This window comes from Mixophyes fleayi, chromosome 8 (assembly GCF_038048845.1).
Source record: "Mixophyes fleayi isolate aMixFle1 chromosome 8, aMixFle1.hap1, whole genome shotgun sequence".
Lineage (NCBI taxonomy): Eukaryota > Metazoa > Chordata > Amphibia > Anura > Limnodynastidae > Mixophyes > Mixophyes fleayi.
The window spans coordinates 30,644,568-30,662,282 of NC_134409.1; the positions used below are offsets into that span (position 1 = coordinate 30,644,568).

Here is a 17,715-nt window from a genome sequence, read left to right on the forward strand (position 1 = left end):
GTGCGGAGGAAGGGAGCGCGATTACGATCGGGACCTGTGCGGAGGAAGGGAGCGCGATTACGATCGGGACCTGTGCGGAGGAAGGGAGCGCGATTACGATCGGGACCTGTGCGGAGGAAGGGAGCGCGATTACGATCGGGACCTGTGCGGAGGAAGGGAGCGCGATTACGATCGGGACCACAGTGGCCTAGTGGTTAGCACTTCTGCCTCACAGCACGGGGGTCATGAGTTCAATTCCCGACCATGGCCTTATCTGTGAGGAGTTTGTATGTTCTCCCTGTGTTTGCGTGGGTTTCCTCCGGGTGCTCCGGTTTCCTCCCACACTCCAAAAACATACTGGTAGGTTAATTGGCTGCTATCAAAATTGACTTTAGTCTCTCTCTCCGTGTGTGTGTGTGTGTGTGTGTTAGGGAATTTAGACTGTAAACTCCAATGGGGCAGGGACTGATGTGAATGAGTTCTCTGTACAGCGCTGCGGAATTAGTAGCGCTATATAAATAACTGATGATGACCTGTGCGGAGGAAGCGAGCGCGATTACGATCGGGACCTGTGGGTGGAGGAAGGGAGCGCGATTACGATCGGGACCTGTGGGTGGAGGAAGGGAGCGCGATTACGATCGGGACCTGTGCGGAGGAAGGGAGCGCGATTACGATCGGGACCTGTGAGGAGGAAGGGAGCGCGATTACGATCGGGACCTGTGCGGAGGAAGGGAGCGCGATTACGATCGGGACCTGTGCGGAGGAAGGGAGCGCGATTACGATCGGGACCACAGTGGCCTAGTGGTTAGCCCTTCATGAGTTCAATTCCCGACCATGGCCTTATCTGTGAGGAGTTTGTATGTTCTCCCTGTGTTTGCGTGGGTTTCCTCCGGGTGCTCCAGTTTCCTCCCACACTCCAAAAACATACTGGTAGGTTAATTGGCTGCTATCAAAATTGACTTTAGTCTCTCTCTCCGTGTGTGTGTGTGTGTGTTAGGGAATTTAGACTGTAAGCTCTAATGGGGCAGGGACTGATGTGAATGGGTTCTTTGTACAGCGCTGCGGAATAAGTAGCGCTATATAAATAACTGATGATGACCTGTGCAGAGGAAGGGAGCGTGATTAGGATCAGGACCTGTGCGGAGGAAGCGAGTGTGATTAGGATCGGGACCTGTGCGGAGGAAGGGAGCGCGATTAGGATCGGGACCTGTGCGGAGGAAGGGAGCGTGATTAGGATCAGGACCTGTGCGGAGGAAGCGAGTGCGATTAGGATCGGGACCTGTGCGGAGGAAGGGAGCGTGATTAGGATCGGGACCTGTGCGGAGGAAGGGAGCGTGATTAGGATCGGGACCTGTGCGGAGGAAGCGAGTGCGATTAGGATCGGGACCTGTGCGGAGGAAGCGAGTGTGATTAGGATCGGGACCTGTGCGGAGGAAGCGAGTGTGATTAGGATCGGGACCTGTGCGGAGGAAGGGAGCGCGATTAGGATCGGGACCTGTGCGGAGGAAGCGAGTGTGATTAGGATCGGGACCTGTGCGGAGGAAGGGAGCGTGATTAGGATCTGGACCTGTGCGGAGGAAGGGAGCGTGATTAGGATCGGGACCTGTGCGGAGGAAGCGAGTGCGATTAGGATCGGGACCTGTGCGGAGGAAGCGAGTGTGATTAGGATCGGGACCTGTGCGGAGGAAGCGAGTGTGATTAGGATCGGGACCTGTGCGGAGGAAGGGAGCGCGATTAGGAGTGCTACATTTCTAGACTCTTAATAAAAATGCCCAACCAGCCTATGCCAATATTTAGCTGGGATCAGTCCTTTGCTTGTAACGGACAGCAGCTGAGACTGTGCTATGTTGCAAGACTGGTTTTTACTTATGTTAAAACAAAGAACATTAAGCCATTTTCATAGCAAACATTTTTTTGGGTTGATACACAAAGTAATTTCTTTGAGTAAAGGAAGACTTATGCACACCTTGCTATATTTTGGCTATAGCACCATGAATCAACATATAAATAATAATCTAATAATTATGTATAACAGCTCCAAGAATGCTTGTGAAGTGCCTCTTAGTTATTTCACCTCATTGTTTTTAAATTTGTGTCCTCCCTTTCAACTAGGATTTCCTAATTCATGGCAAATACCAACTGTGCCTAAATTCTAGTGACAGTCCCAGGTTTAATATTTGACCCTGTCAATATTTATTGAAGTGGCGTAATTAAAATGCCAAAAAAAAAAAAAGAGGATTTTAATACTTACGATAAATCAGTTTCTCTGATTCCATCTGGGGGACATTGCTACCATGCGGTTGTATGAGGGGAGCGTGGAGTTGGCACTTAAATAGTTAACTTGTTAAATGTACCAATGCTGACAGACCCTTCCCCTCTGAAACTCCCTGTAGCTCCTCAGTTTAATTATAAAGCCCCAAGGAAGTTAGTCCAAACAACCAAAGACCATACAGCAGAAGAGCGGGAGGGAACGCAGAGTCCCCCAAATGACATCAGGGAAATGGATTTATCGCAAGTATAAAAAGCCTCTTTTCTCTTTCATACTATCTGAGGGACACCGCTACCATGGGGATGTTCTAAAGCAGTCCCCCAAAGGGAGGGACCACCCTAACAGCCCTGCTCTTAGAGCACTATGGCTAAAATTGCCGTCTATAGAAGCAAAGACATGGAATTGATCGAATTTTGTTAAATGTATGGACCGAGGACCAGGTGGCTGCTCTGCAAAGCTGGTCTGCTGAGGCCCCATTTCTCACTGCCCAAGACACCCCCACCGAGCGGGTGGAATGGGCAGTAAGTCGACTTGGCACAGGTCAGTTAGCACTGACATAAGCTTGCTTAATGGTTGCAGTAATTTATCTAGCAATGGACTGTTTTGAGGCTGGCGATCCTCATTTATGAGAATCGAAAAAGGATAAATAAAAAATCTGTGCATCGAATGTAGGCGGTCCTCCTCACATAAATTTGGAGAGCCATGACCACATCCAAAAATTTAATCGAATTTTGTCCGGAGGATGGTGCCCCCGCCTTGAACACTAGAACCACAATTTCTTGGTTCATATGAAAAGCCGAAAACACCTTCAGAACAAACAAAGGGATTGTATGTAGAACTGCTCTGTCCTCATGAAAAACCAAATAAGACTCATGACAAGAAAGGACTTCAAACCCTGACACTCTGCGAGCCAATGCAATTGCCAGAAGAAACGCTACTTTCTACATTAAGAACCTTAATTCTGCAGAATGTAATGGTTCAGAAGGAAATTTGTACTGTTAAAGAGCTCAGACGGACACCTGCTTCCAGGCCATGGAATGCCAGGAAGCGAGGTAGACGAAAAGACGATGTATGGCAGGGTCGATTTTCACACCATCTGATGTAAGTGCGCAAGATGAGGTGGTAGATACAAGCCGAAACTGGCTTACAAGCTTGCAAGAGCGTGTTCACAGTTCTGGGAGAGAATCCTCTATACCGCCAAAGGCTGGCTTCAACAGCCATGCCGTTAAAGTCAGCTGAGGCAAGTCCTGATGTCGGAAAGAGCCTTGGAGAAAGAGGTCGTCTCAAAGTGGTAGACGAACCCCTTGACCTACTGCCATCAAGATAATGTCTGCATACCATACTCGATGCAGCCAGGCGGGAGCCACCAGTATCACAGGGAGTCCCCCCTGCCTTACCCATCTGAGAACACGGTGAATCATGGGTATTGGGGGAAACAGATACCCCAAACGGAAGTCCCAGGGCATTTTCATGACGTCGACGGCTACCGCCAGGGGGTCCTTTGCCCTTGCGCAGAATCTGGGGACCTTCCTGTTGTGCCTCGACGCCATAAAGTCCAGGAGACCCCATCTTAGGACCACCGACTGAAAGATCTCCGGATGGAGTTACCACTCCCCCGGCATTACCTCATGTCAGCTTAGATGATCTGCCTTCCAGTTCTGGATGCCTTGGATGAACACTGCTGAGATTGAGGAAACATGCTGTTCCACCGAGGCCAAGATCTCCGCTGCCACTGACATTGCTCCTGCACTTCTGGTCTCGCTCTGTCTGTTGACATAAGCCACTGCCGTGGCATTGTCGGATTGCAACCTGACCGGAAATCTCTGTAGCATGGTCTGGGCGCCCCGAAGGGCCATTAGCATGGTCTTCAATTCCAGAATGTTGATAGACAGGGAAGACTCCCGAGTCGACGAAAGGCCTTGAAGTCGTAAGTGAAAGACCACAGCCCACCACCCCTGCAAGCTGGTGTTTGTTGTCACTATGATCCTGGACCACAGGGCAAAGGACCTGCCTACCGCCAGGTGATCCTGGACCAACTACCACTGAAGAGACACCCACGCTTTGGAAGACAAGCGGATCTGCTGACATTTCATCTGCAGATGGGAACCTGAAGGTGTCCCACTAAAAGCAGCGGGAATGGAATGGACTGTAAGGAATTGTTTTCGAAGGTCGACACAATTTTCCCTAGGAGACGCATGCATAAGTGGATGGATAGTCTGGGACTGGCCAGGACCGGGTAGTTACATCCTGTAATGATCTGGCCTTGTCTTCTGGGAGAAATACTTTTTTGTTTTCTGGCGTCCATGATGAGCCCCAGGAAGGTCATCTGCTGGCAGGGGTTCAATTGTGATTTGTGCAGGTTTATTAACCAGCCCTGGTGCTCCAGGATCTTGATGGCAAGAGTCAGGCGCTGTTGTAACAGATTCGCTGATGTGGCCTTGATAAGGAGGTCGTCCAAATATGGTATTTCGGACATGGTATTATGGAAAGGCTAAAGGGGAGTGGCCGGAATTGGTAGTGAGCCAATCCCACCGTAAATCTGAGAAGCGACTAATGTCTCTCCCAAATGGGGACGTGAAGGAAGGCTTCTGATATCTATTGACGCCAAAAATTTGTCTGCCTCTAATCCATTGATTACCCCTAGGTGTAGATTTAACATGTTTAAATTTAGAATGGGTCGGAATAATCCATCCGGCTTTGGAACCAGAAAAAGGTTGGAGTAGAACCCTTGTCCTTTCTGGTTGTCTGGTACTGTGCAGATGACTCTGGGTCGCGTGGCAATGAACGATGAGGGGCTGGGCCTGACAGGTCTATCATGTACCCTCTCGCCATGATCCCACAAATTCAATGGTCTTTGGAGGACACTATCCACTGTTCCTTGAACAGACTCAAACGTCCCCCCACTCCTGGCGACGCAAGGAGGGGTAGATGACAGTCAGGTTGCCGGTTTTTCCCAGAAGTTTAGTGGACGGGCGTCTCGTAGAGTGGGAGGATCTACCTCAATAAGAGTTTCCTGTTACCAGTCGGTCTGCCGCGATTTGCCTGACCTCTGGCGGAGGAGCCTCCCCGAAAGGGCTACCAAAAAGAACCAAATATCATGCTGAGGAGAGTCTGCTGTCTTCCCAGGCAATCTCTTGGTGCGCATATGCTAGAGTCCAAAAATTCAAGCAGAGGTGGGAGAGCTCTATGTGCATTAGCTCCGCCACACAAGCTTTCCTGACAGTTTGTGGAATCGAGGGCTGTTGCCTCCTATTTTAGACAGCCCACAGCCATTTTCTATCCACCGTTTTTATCCTCTGAAGAATTTCTGCAGCTTAACTAAGATTCCCCCCTCCTTTCTCTGAGGGAGGAACTTGGTGTAGTCCAGCAGGATGGTGGCCGCCATTGCTCCGATTACCGGCGCTCTATGCCTTTCAAGGCAGCGCCGGTATGTCGGGAAGTGTGACAGCGGCTTCATTAAGCCGCCGGTCATTACTGAAACACTGCACTGTCATTGCTGTCAGTGAGAGCCCTCCGGCTCTCACAAAAGACAGTTGTAGGGCGGCTACGTTAATAGAAGTGTGCTCTCTCTCTCTCTCTAGAGCACACGCCTCAGGAAAAGATAAAAAAAAGGAAAAAAAAACTTTTAAAAAAAGAATAAAATAAAGTTAAAAGCTACGCTAGTAAAAAAAAGTCCAACTCCTTAGGCACTTAAACTAAACTGAGTAGCTACAGGGGTTGCAGAGGGGAGGGGTCTGTCAGCATTGATACATTTAACAAGTTAACTAGTTAAGTGCCAACTCCACGCTCCCCTCATACATGGTAGCAGTGTCCCCCAGATAGGATGAAAGAGAAAAAAGCATTATTAGCAAGTTCAGTGGTCAAGACACAATCAGGTAAGTAGTACATGTTCATTTAGACAGGATGACACATGACATTCTCACATTGACCTGCTCAGTATCACAGGGTCCATGGAAATAATTTTAAAATGTTAGCAAATATGCCAAATACCTGTGGCATTTATGGACCAAGGAGGGAAGACTAATTCAGTAGCCATTTTAACAGTGGAGAAATAAAAATGTCTACTGACACTGTTTTGGGGACTTGAACAGAAAAAGGGGCAAAAGGGGTTATTTATAAAGCTGCCAAACTGTGTAAATGGCATGTGTATAGATTAGCCTGCGAAGATAGCTTCAACATTGGGGGTACAAATTTTGCACTTGATGGGAGAAGCAGAGTGGAACTGTGTGCTCCTTACTGAATGCAGGTTAGACAAAGTAAGTCTGAAAGGTGGAGACTGTGCCGTCTGGGAGGGTACTCCATATTTAAGTAGTTGCTGTAGATCATTCCCCACGTTGCACTGGCGATTTTTACACACCTTTGGTGTTGCCCGTATTTGTGTGCCAGCCTAAACTTTTAATTAAACACATTTTGTTTTTACCAAGCAGACACTCCTTATTTAGGAAAGCATATTTATATGAGTAAATCTACCAATGTAATAAAAACCACTAATTAACAACTACACATGAAATAAGAGACTTAGGGTGATATCACATGGGCACAACCAGAGCCCAGCTCCAAACTGCCCTATGAACCCTGCATTTACCCAATCCCAGCAGACAAGTATATTATCATTATTAATATTAACATTTATTTATATAGCACCAGCATACTCCTCAGAGCTCTACAATTAGGAACAAATATAGAAATAAAACAAGACTGGGTATTAATGCTAAGTGGACCCTGCTCACATGCCTACTATCTACTGGAAACTAGGGCTTTGATACATGGTTAAGGTTACATATTGGTCCAGCCAGACTGCAATGGGGAAAAAGTGCTTAGTAGGGCAATATGATCCAGCCACACAGCAATGTTGGTTTCAGAGTCAGTAGGTTACGTATGGAAATAGAATAAATGTAACTTTTATGTGAACTGTATAGAGGAACAGCAGAAGACAATAGCCGAAGGAAGTTAAAGGGTGGTGCGGGAAATATACTATAACATATCCGCAGTATTGTTTCAGAAACCTGGCAATTACATTGTTGCCTTTAAATTTACTTGGCTTTGTCTCTCATTGATGTCAATGGTCCCTAATGAAATGAAAGACTGCTGTTCCAAAATTTCCACCTCTACATGTAATTAGAGAAGGAATCTACTGACTTACAACAGTACCTTTCTGTTTTTGACACACAGTTAACTAGACAAATCTTTATTAGATGATTTTGCTAAAGCACCAATATAAATGTATTTGTGGATGACAATACGCCTTTAGGCCATTATGTCTGACATTTTTAGGGGACGTTGTGGCTCCTCTTTCCAGAGAAGATGAGAAGATGAGCTGATGCCTGGAGTTAAGGTAAGAGAGCTGGGAGGAGAACCAGAGAGGGGTGTGTGAGAGCCGAGAGCCAGAGAGAAGTGTGTGGGAGAGAACCAGAGAGGAAGGGCAAAGAGAATCAGACAGTGAGGGGGGAGGGGGGGGGTAAACAAAGAATGCAGGGGTGGAGGGGGATAACCACAGTTATGAGGAAAGAGAACCAGAAGGGAGAGATCTCAATGCTGGAGGACTTGAGCCTAGTACGGAGCCGGGTCATCGACTAAGCAACTTAGGCTCCTGCCTAGGGCCCTGTGGGCACTGAGGGCCTAAGATTACTCTAAACCTTTATGTGTTTTTTTTTTTTTTACAAACCAAGGAGAGAAGGGGGCCCAAACCAGTATATTGCCTAAGGACCTGTTGGGTCTCTATCAGGCTCTGGACTAGAATGAACGGTGTGTACTTTAAGTAACAACTGCTGGGGTGGCCACAGCTTTCTACAGTTACATGCTGTATTTACTACTCATCTCCTGGCTGAAACTGGTGCATTACAGACTGTAATTACTTCTATAATTTTCATTTCTTAACCTCCCGTCTTATGACTTAATTGGCAACTGTCCCTTGATTAATAACCAATAATTAGGCAAACTGTAGCTATTGCTTAATCAATGATGAGACAGTGAGTATCATTACTTTTCTGACCATCAGTGTTCCTTGTTTATTAAGCCATCACCTGCATCATATGGGGCAGTAAAGGTGACTGGGTACTTAATAACACGTTTTCACTGCATGGTCATACAGACCTACGAGCACTAAGCACTCAGGGGCTTGAATGACCCAAACAGCAACCTCTCCCTCCCCACGCTCATAGCCCTGAATGGCTCCAGAAGACCTCTAGAGAGAGCTGTGATGTGGCTGCACTGTATCTGAACAGGACCTGCTTCCTATGTTCGTGGCTGGTCATGGTGATGGCTAACAATTAGGAGTATCTCTGTGAAAGACCCAGCTGACAATGGGCAGCAGTTCTCTGAGCAATAAACAGCTGGCAACAGGGCAATATACAACTGGCAATGTTGGTATCTCTGCATTAATGGGGGATTTCTCTGGGCAATGTATGGCTAGCAATTGGTGGGTTATCTGTGTAACATATGGATGGCAACGGGAAGAGGTATGCCCTACAGATTATTATTATTACTCTTTATTTACAGATCCATTCATTAAAGGGTGGATTCTCATAATCGTAGCCTAGGAATATAATCATGCAACATCCAAGACATGCTGGGTATAATGATATCTATTTGCAATATATGATGATAGTCACACTGTGATATACTGTCCAACACATGTATGTATCCATTGAAAGGTAATGGGGAAAATAAAGAAAGACACACTCAAAAATGAAGCAACAGACATTTTTCTTAAATCACACCCAATTAAAATTTGACTAGTGTACAAACTTAAGGCTTATGTACTGATAAGCTTCTGATAGTCTTATCTATATTTGTAAATACTACCACTAGCTCTTCTGTATAAAGCAACTTGGATTTTAGGTTCTATTGTTCTTAAAAACAGATTCTAAATGTTTATTTATTTGATGTGATTTGCTTGATCTCTAAATAGAACAGGTGGAAGCTTCCATGTATTTTTCCCCAGCAAACGGGTCCACCCACCTTATACGCACACAGAGATCACGTACACAATGTGCAAACATTTGCTTTGCTACAAAGAAAAACACTGAACTCATTTCAACATATATCCTGGGGAAAAGATAGGTCTAGTTACCATTTTGCTGTTTATAAGGAAAGACACACAATAAATATATTTTTATATATATTATTTTAAAGTGGACCTGTCTAATGAGCACAGATAAGGCAGCAATGTGGTAGTTTTAACCCATTCATAAGCTGCAGGCTATCAATTTACTAATCCAGTGATATCACTGAAGGTGACTTGCAGGTAAGTTGTGTTTTAAAAAAAAAAAAAGAACAGGAAGCTTGAGCATAGGTTCGACCATATTCAAATTCAAGTGTATCTCAAAATATGTTTTGATTTGAATCTGGGTGGAGATACGCTCTGCCTTTAAAGTACTTGCTATACATAGACACACACAGACTGCAGTACATGCACTTGCCCAAGTACAATAAAGGATGACACGAAAAGGTCTAAATACTCATCATAAAAGAAAGAAAAAACTCTTAACAGTATAAATTTTTATTTTTTCATATTATTTTGTTTTGATATTTGTTACATTAATTACATAAATAAAGCTGATTAAAATGTGGACTGTACATACAATGTGTTTTTATAGTATATCTCAGTCAGTTGCATACAGATGTTCTGTTGTGATAGCGATATGCATACGTGTACTTTGACTATGCTGTGTCAATTCATCACTATCAGCCGGTAATTAACACCTGACCTCTAGTGGGTGCAAATCATAAATATAAATACTTAGTTGTGGCAGGCAAAAAGCAAAACACAGCAGATGAAATTGTAAAGATAAATTATAAAACTACTTTTATGGAAAAAAAAAATGTTTTTTCAAAACTAAACCACATTTTCATAGACAGGTAAAATTACTATTGCCCATCCCTCAATTCCAAGCTTGGTGATTGCTCACCCCAGTTAAGAACTTAGGATGTTACTTGTAAAAGAACTAACTAGCATTCAAATATGACTTTCCATGTACAAATCAAAATGTGTACAACAGATTTCTATATTCTGAAACTCGAGTAACCCAACAGGTTATTTAATTTCATTTGACTTGATATGATTTGTGTTCATGTGAATGAATATGATTAAATGCATGAAATTAAATGTGATCAAATAATTAGCAAAACACATTGATTGTGTTGCACAAAAACATGTATTTTATCATTTGCCATGGGCGATGTTTCACTGGAGAGCGGTCTGTCACCTATCCTGCTAATAAATGTACAATTACAGAGAGACAGACAGTCCAGTATTACCTATCCTTAGATGAATTTACTAATAAATAGGGCCCACTGACCTATAACAGTACAAAGGGACAGACTCCATCGCAGCGAGGTTCCATAGTCCGCACAACGTTCTAGGTCAGTGTTGGCTAACCTGTGACACTCCAGGTGTTGTGAAACTACAAGTCCCAGCATACCCTTCCAGCAATAAGCTGCTATATTAGCAAAGCATGCTGGGACTTTCACAACACCTGGAGTGTTACAGGTTAGCCAACAATGGTTTAGGTTTTAATCTTTGCACATACTTGCTCGCACCTCATAAGGGTACGAGCAAAATTGAATGATGTTTTAATTATCGTAACTGCAGTATCTGAAGCAACACGTTAGGTACATGAACGTTGTTGCACATAAAGATGTATTTGACACAAGCCTCACATCACCACTGTGCTGAACTTTAAAATGTCCTTTAATGGACCATTTAAGACTGATTCAAGATCGGTCAGCAAATGTTATATTAAGCCCAGCTATAGACAGTTATCTAGATTTGTGTACAGCTTTATATACAAACATCTCTGCTACAGCCAGACATAAAATACAGTAGGTGACCAACTTGTTCCATTCCACGTGTGCAGTCTAATCCATCACAGACGACACGGGAAATATTTTCCCATTCTAAGAAAGTGATCTGTCCAAAAGGCATTACACCCTTACAGCAGTCTTATTACAGTAAAACGCTAGCATGATAAGTATGGCATGAAAGTTTACTGTCACATAGGTGACTATTTAAGAATGATTGCATTTTTAGCACAATTCCTTTCAATCCTTATTGCAAATATAGTGATTGAAAGATCAGGTGCATTTATTAAAAAACTTGCACAGAAACAGCAGTCACGAAAAACTGCTGTTCCTGGGAAGACCCCTCTCCTATCTTTTCTATGGTCACTATTGCAAGGTGACCACCTTTGCGGTAGTGACCGGAGGGGAGAGCAGTAAGAATCGGCAGTGGCGGATTCAGGGGGGGGGCGATCGGGGCGGGGCTTGCTGCCGGCGGCTGCACACTATGTGCAGGTCCGTTCAGCAGTGACAGGTAGGGACAGTGTGCTGCCCGGCTGCTCTGATTGTGTTTTAAACACAATCAGAGAATCCGGGCAGCACACTGTCCCTACCTGTCACTGCTGAACGGACCTGCACATAGTATGTAGCCGCCGGCAGCCTCAGATGTAAAAAAGGGGGCGGGGCCTAAGTCCCCCCCCCCCTAAATCGCCCCGGGTAGAAGAATTCTTTAGATCCGTCGCTGAGATGCGGTGAGGCACAACAATTGACCCTAGTCTGTGTATGTTAAGGAGTTTAGACTGTAAGCCCCAATGGTGCAGGGACTGATGTGAGTGAGTTCTCTGTACAGTGCTGCAGAATTAGTGGTGCTATATAAGTAAATGGTAATAATAATCCGAAGATCCCTCTACCGCAATGCTGTCCCCATACAGCAGACCAGAAAAGTTACACATATGGTAATGTATGCCACCTGAGCTGGCGCACATTAGCGTATGTGTAAATGCCTTTTCATTACTTGTTGCATAGCAGTCCCCATAGACATTTATAGGGGCTGCTATGAATAATTTAAAAATAAAAAATGCAAAGCAGCAGATATCCAAGATATCTGCAGCAATACCCTATTAATAAATGCTAACTACACTTAAAAATGCAGCTATTCTATTGCAGGGATTTTTATTAAAAAAAATGATTTTTTTTAATAGGCCCCTTAAGGTCTTGCATTTTCATGCTTAACAGTAAGATAAAGTATCACCAAGACATTACAATGAATTTGCACAGCTGTGTTCCGATAGAGCATGGTGAGCATGGGTATAATTTTTTACAGGACTGTCCCTGTTTTTGCCACTAGAATAATGTTTATTTTCATAAACTCCATCACCATGACCTCTCTATCGTTAACAACTCCACCATCTACTCTGTCACCCAACTCCGTTGCCTGGATGTCACTCTCGACTCCTCTCTCTCTTTTGCCCCCCACATTCAATCCCTGGCCCAAGCCTGTTGCTTCCAACTACGCAAAATCGCCCGTATCCTTCCCTTCCTCTCTCAGGATGCCACCAAAACTATCATCCACGCACTCATCTCCCGCCTTGATTATTGCAACCTCCTCCTTACTGGCCTCCCCCACTCCCATCTCGCCCCCCTCCGCTCTATACTCAATGCGGCTGCAAGGCTCATCTTCCTTTCACGCCACTCCTCCTCTGTCTCCCCCTCTCTGCCTCATCTTACACTGGCTCCCCTTCCCCTACAGAATCCTTTTCAAACTCCTCACCACCACTTACAAGGCTCTCTCCCAGTCTACTGCCCCGTATATCTCTAATCTCCTCTCCATTCATACTCCTGCCCGCTACCTGCGCTCTGCCAATGACCGCCACCTCTCCTCCACTCTGTTCACCTCTTCCCACTCCAGAATCTAAGACTTCTCCCGTGCAGCCCCACTTCACTGGAATGACCTCCCTCGCTCCTTCCGTCTCTCTCCTAATCTGTGCTCCTTCAAACGGGCACTTAAAACTCACCTGTTCCTCAAAGCCTACCAACCATCCACTTAACCCCCTCATCTCCTCTGCTCATTCTCCCCGCTCTCCTCCCAGCCCCCCTTTTCTCTCCCCCTTGCTTCAACTGGCTCCCTTTGTGCCTGTTCTGTTTACCCTCCCTTAGGATGTAAGCTTGTATGAGCAGGGCCCTCAGTCTTCCCTCCTGTCTCCATACCTGTTCTTCTGCTCTGTCTTTACTGCATTAGCCTGCCTGGAGTTTCTGAAGTATTGGTATTATTTGTTTATTGTTCTGTACTGTTTCACCCTGTTCTACTGTTTGTACTGTGTACGGCGCCGCGGAAATTTTGTGGCGCCTAACAAATAAAGGATAATAATAATAATAATAATAATAACTCCTGATTTCTGATGTACCAGAATAGCAGGTAAATTTATTAAACCTTCTAAGAAAGAAAAGTGGAATAGCCAACAATCTAATCATCTACAGTATTCTTTTTGCACAGTTTCTGGATAGTTATCTTTGCATAAATATCCTTTAACGACTTAGCTATGAGTATGAGTTAATACAGGCAATTTTTATTAATTAGACTTATTTTACAAAGTGTTAGTTTGTCAAGACAGCCATGATAACACTATTCTTTAAAAATAGCTGACTTTATGACCAAAATAAAAGAAAGATGTTATTATGAAAACTAAACCGAAGAAGATACATTTAGGGGTCTATATATTATTGAGCAGTAAGTAGTAACACTCCTTATGTTTTGCTGCAAATTGTAGTGATCCATAAGGAATTACTGCAGCTATTTACCATGTCATTGCTGCTCTTGGAGCCGTGGTGACGATCCCCTCTTTTATTAAGGCTTTTATTTTTAACAGGCACATAGAGATCGGACCTGGTGGGGAATCAAGAGAAGACTTTCTGTCTTCACTGGTCCCACAGTCAACGCCATACTGAGATGGCGTTAGTTTGCCTTTCTCCGCTTCGTAAATTACTCACATCACAGTCCCTAAAGAAGTCTATGGGGACTGCTGTACCAAAGAATATTTCCATAATTCCTTGATAAATTAAGAAAATACATTCCATAGCCATTCTCTGGGAAAAACAGCTGTTTCTCCGGACTAAGCGTAATGCATCTTCAATGGGCAAATAATTATGTTCTGTTGCACTTCCCTGAATGTATAAATGGTTTATCCACCGTTATATGTGCCTGCAAAACATAGGTATGTAGATCTTTACATCATAAGCTTGTTGGTTATACATGCCCGATACATACATATGAATGCAAGAGAAGAGGTTTGTACCAAATTCTGCCTGCAAATTTTCTGAAAAAGTGGTACAAACCGTAGTTGCAATTCTTTTAATAACAAATATTAAAATAATATGTTGCATCATAACAGATGTAGTGATTAATGCAAATCATTTTTAATTCACCAAATTTCTAAGAATTGAAAAAATGAAGTTTTTAAGAGTGTAAAAAGGCAGATTTTTGTTCATGCAGTCAATTGGTTATCCCTGTTCTCCTACAGCTATCATTGTACCAATTTGTACAAGTTTATGGTCTGAATCTTGTTGAGACTGACCACCACAAAGATTTTACTATGTGAACAAGGAGAGAAATTTCCTGTAGTTTTATGGAAAGCAGATGTCAAGACTCACGTCAGTTGAAAAATACATGCGTTAAGAAACATAAAAAGCTCTCTCCCGTTATATACTCTCTATAAAGCTGGGTACACACTACAGAAATTTCGACCAACTTTTTATGCCAAGCGATTTTACATGCGATCGATGGTCCGATCGCTCGGTCCATGGACTGCATACACACTAGCCTTGTTTAGGACGATAAAGGGAAGAGCGGACGTCCCTTTAGCGACTTTTTACAGCCATGTTGTCGTGAGCAATGACTGTAATTTCGTACTCACTGTTGTGGATCGGTCGGAAGTTTATACACACTACACAGCGGAAACGAGATTGGAACGAAAATATTAAACGGTACGACCAACCAAATGAGGCGATAATCGTCCATTTGGGCAGACTTTCGACCATCGTGTCACTGCACACACTGACCCCACTTTTGAACGAGCGGTCGTATGTCGGCTGTTTGAGCCGATTATTGGATGAAAACAGTGTAGTGTGTACCCAGCTTTAGAAAGTGTACCTAATCAACTATTAGTGTTTGACAAGTCATTCTGGTATGTAAAGGACCCTCAGGGTCCAATGTTTCTGAAAACATTTGTTTCTAACTACAGCTAGCCTTTAAAACATTTGATGCTTAATGTAATATCATTACATAATCAAAGTAGGCTGCTGTCCTCTGTTAGCAGCTATTTTAGACTAGAAGTGGTCACCCCACCCTTTAATAAATTTACAGATAGAAATTATTTGCATATTCACAGGCTCTTCTGAACACTATACTTAACTCTATGTTTCTATCCACAGCTTCTTGGGCAAGCTACCCATATTGGAGTGTTAAAAATTATGCAAACCTCATTCTTCACGCTAGTGCTAGGGTTAGATATCAGAGAAAAGCTCACATGAACATAACAATTACATATGCACATATAGTCTAATTTATCACACAAAAGTAAACCCAGATATTGAGACTGAGCCAAATATGATCTACTTTATGGAAAGCACACCACACTCATTGACTAGATTGTGTACTAAATAGGGGATATCAAGCCATAATGCAAGTAGAGGATTTTTTTTTCAAAGCAAAAGAGAGGAGGCGCTCTATTTTGGAATTTTACCAACATTTTCATATTCCTTGTAAATGCATATTCAACTTAACATTTATATAGCAAACAAAAAGAGATGACTACACTGCCATGCAAAGACAACTGGTCATAAAAGTGGTCACACAATATTTTCATATTTTAAAACAGCTCATTCTGTGTTTCTGGTCTAAACGGCTGGATCCCGAAACCTTAGGCTAGTGATAGCCACATACAGCCTTCCAAGCACAGGCGGAACTATCAAGCTGTGGGCTCTGGAGCAGGGAGGAGGGTACTGGGGCCCCCGATCCTCTGCACCTGCCATGCAGTGGGCCCCATTATCTTCACGGGCCCCCGGCACTACTCCTGCCGCACCAATGGTAGTTCCGTCGCTGCTTCCAAACTTTCACCTGCGGCCCCTAGATCCTTCCTGCCATATTGCCAGACTTTATAGCTTGTAACACTTGTTTAAAATGCCTGCCGATATATTATTACAGAAAGATGTCGCTTTCTTTGCTAACATGTGTTTGAAATTAATTACAGTAATTAATGGTAATTTGTGGCTCTTTTGAAGTTTAGAGAGCAACACATTCTGACCCCTATAGTGTATCAGGTTGCCTAACACTGCCTTAGGAAATGCAGTCAGCGGGAGTTTGTTGTCATTTACCCAGTGATCCCTGAACAATGGAGGGGTCACAGCACTTTTTATGTGATGATAAAGTTGTGCTACAGTATTATAGCTGGATCCCTTCATTTGAAAATTAACTAAAGTATGTGTAACTAATCCCTGTACACAGATGTGTCACAACATGAGGAAAAAGCTAGAGAATACATATTTAACCTCTTCCTCCCCATGAGACAGTCACTAAATACATAACAGTTTCAGATCTGCTGCATGTCTGTGACTATACTGGAAGACACCCCACAAATTATTACTGGAAACTGTCGGAGCATTTAGTTATACCTAAAATATCACCCCTCTAAAATGACAGCATAGGAACCACTATATGGTGCCTATGGTGTAAAGTCTGAAGACTGTCACATTAGTGAGTATGACCTGTCACAACCCATCTCTGACTGTCTATCTGCCTGCTGAGCATATCTCTGTTATCTGCAGTCGTCCTATGTCTCACCCTTCACATTGTTGGCCAGTTTCATCCAGCTCGGCTTGAAGTGCTGGCAGTGCCCGCACCAGCTGGCGAAGAACAGGGTGACCCAGGAGCTGGAGGAGTTGAGCAGCAGATGACTGGCCCCGCCGGCCAGAGACACCAGGGGGTCATCACTGCCGAACATGTGGGCCTGCCCCGGGGCTGCAGCGGAGAACAAGACGACCAGCAGTCCGGGGACGCACAGCCAGACCAGGACCGGCATCATTACACTTCTGAGCCGGACTATTCCCAGGGAACGTGAGCCATATCCCGGGGGTGGAGGAGACGCACTAGTCCTGCCCACATGGCGCAGAAGGCAGGACACGGGGCGCTAATCCTGCCCACTGAGGCATCCCAGGAAGAGGGATGACACACTCACCGTCCCAGAGATGGGAGACATAGATAATACTTCTGAATAAACAACGTGGGTGGGAGAAACAGCCACCTCCAATAAGGTGTAGTGCAGGTAAAGGAGAGACAAGTCCTCTCCATATATACACTGAATATTTAACGCTGTCAGTCGTCCAAATACAGGAGAAATATGGGAGAAATATCCATGTTTCCCAATACATTTACTATACCAGGGGGAGAGACAGACTGAGCCCGGCACATTCATGTGACTAAGGTGAGAGAGTCCCACCCATGTCCCCCCATCCTTATATACATGATTGGGGAGAGACAGCTCCAACCGTCCCCTAAGCAGATAGACTGTGAGACAGCTCCAGCTCCACATTGACTTTTCATTATTATAAATTCAAGATAAACTGTACTTTTAAGTCTGTTTTACACTTGTTTTTCTTTTCTTTTTTTTATCCGTCATCCTTTTCATATGTTTTAC

At 44.1% G+C, this 17,715-nt stretch overlaps 1 protein-coding gene across 1 annotated transcript in view; it reads right to left on the reverse strand.

Annotated features, from left to right (window-relative positions):
- QSOX1 (quiescin sulfhydryl oxidase 1) overlaps positions 1-17,175 on the reverse strand; it is a 36,782-nt gene extending 19,607 nt beyond the window's left edge. Inside the window, exon 1 of the mRNA XM_075182281.1 lies at positions 16,863-17,175. Within this exon, the coding sequence (XP_075038382.1) occupies positions 16,863-17,103 (241 nt within the window). The 5' untranslated portion in view covers positions 17,104-17,175. The remainder of the gene's footprint in view (positions 1-16,862) is intronic.
- Positions 17,176-17,715: the final 540 nt, after the last annotated feature.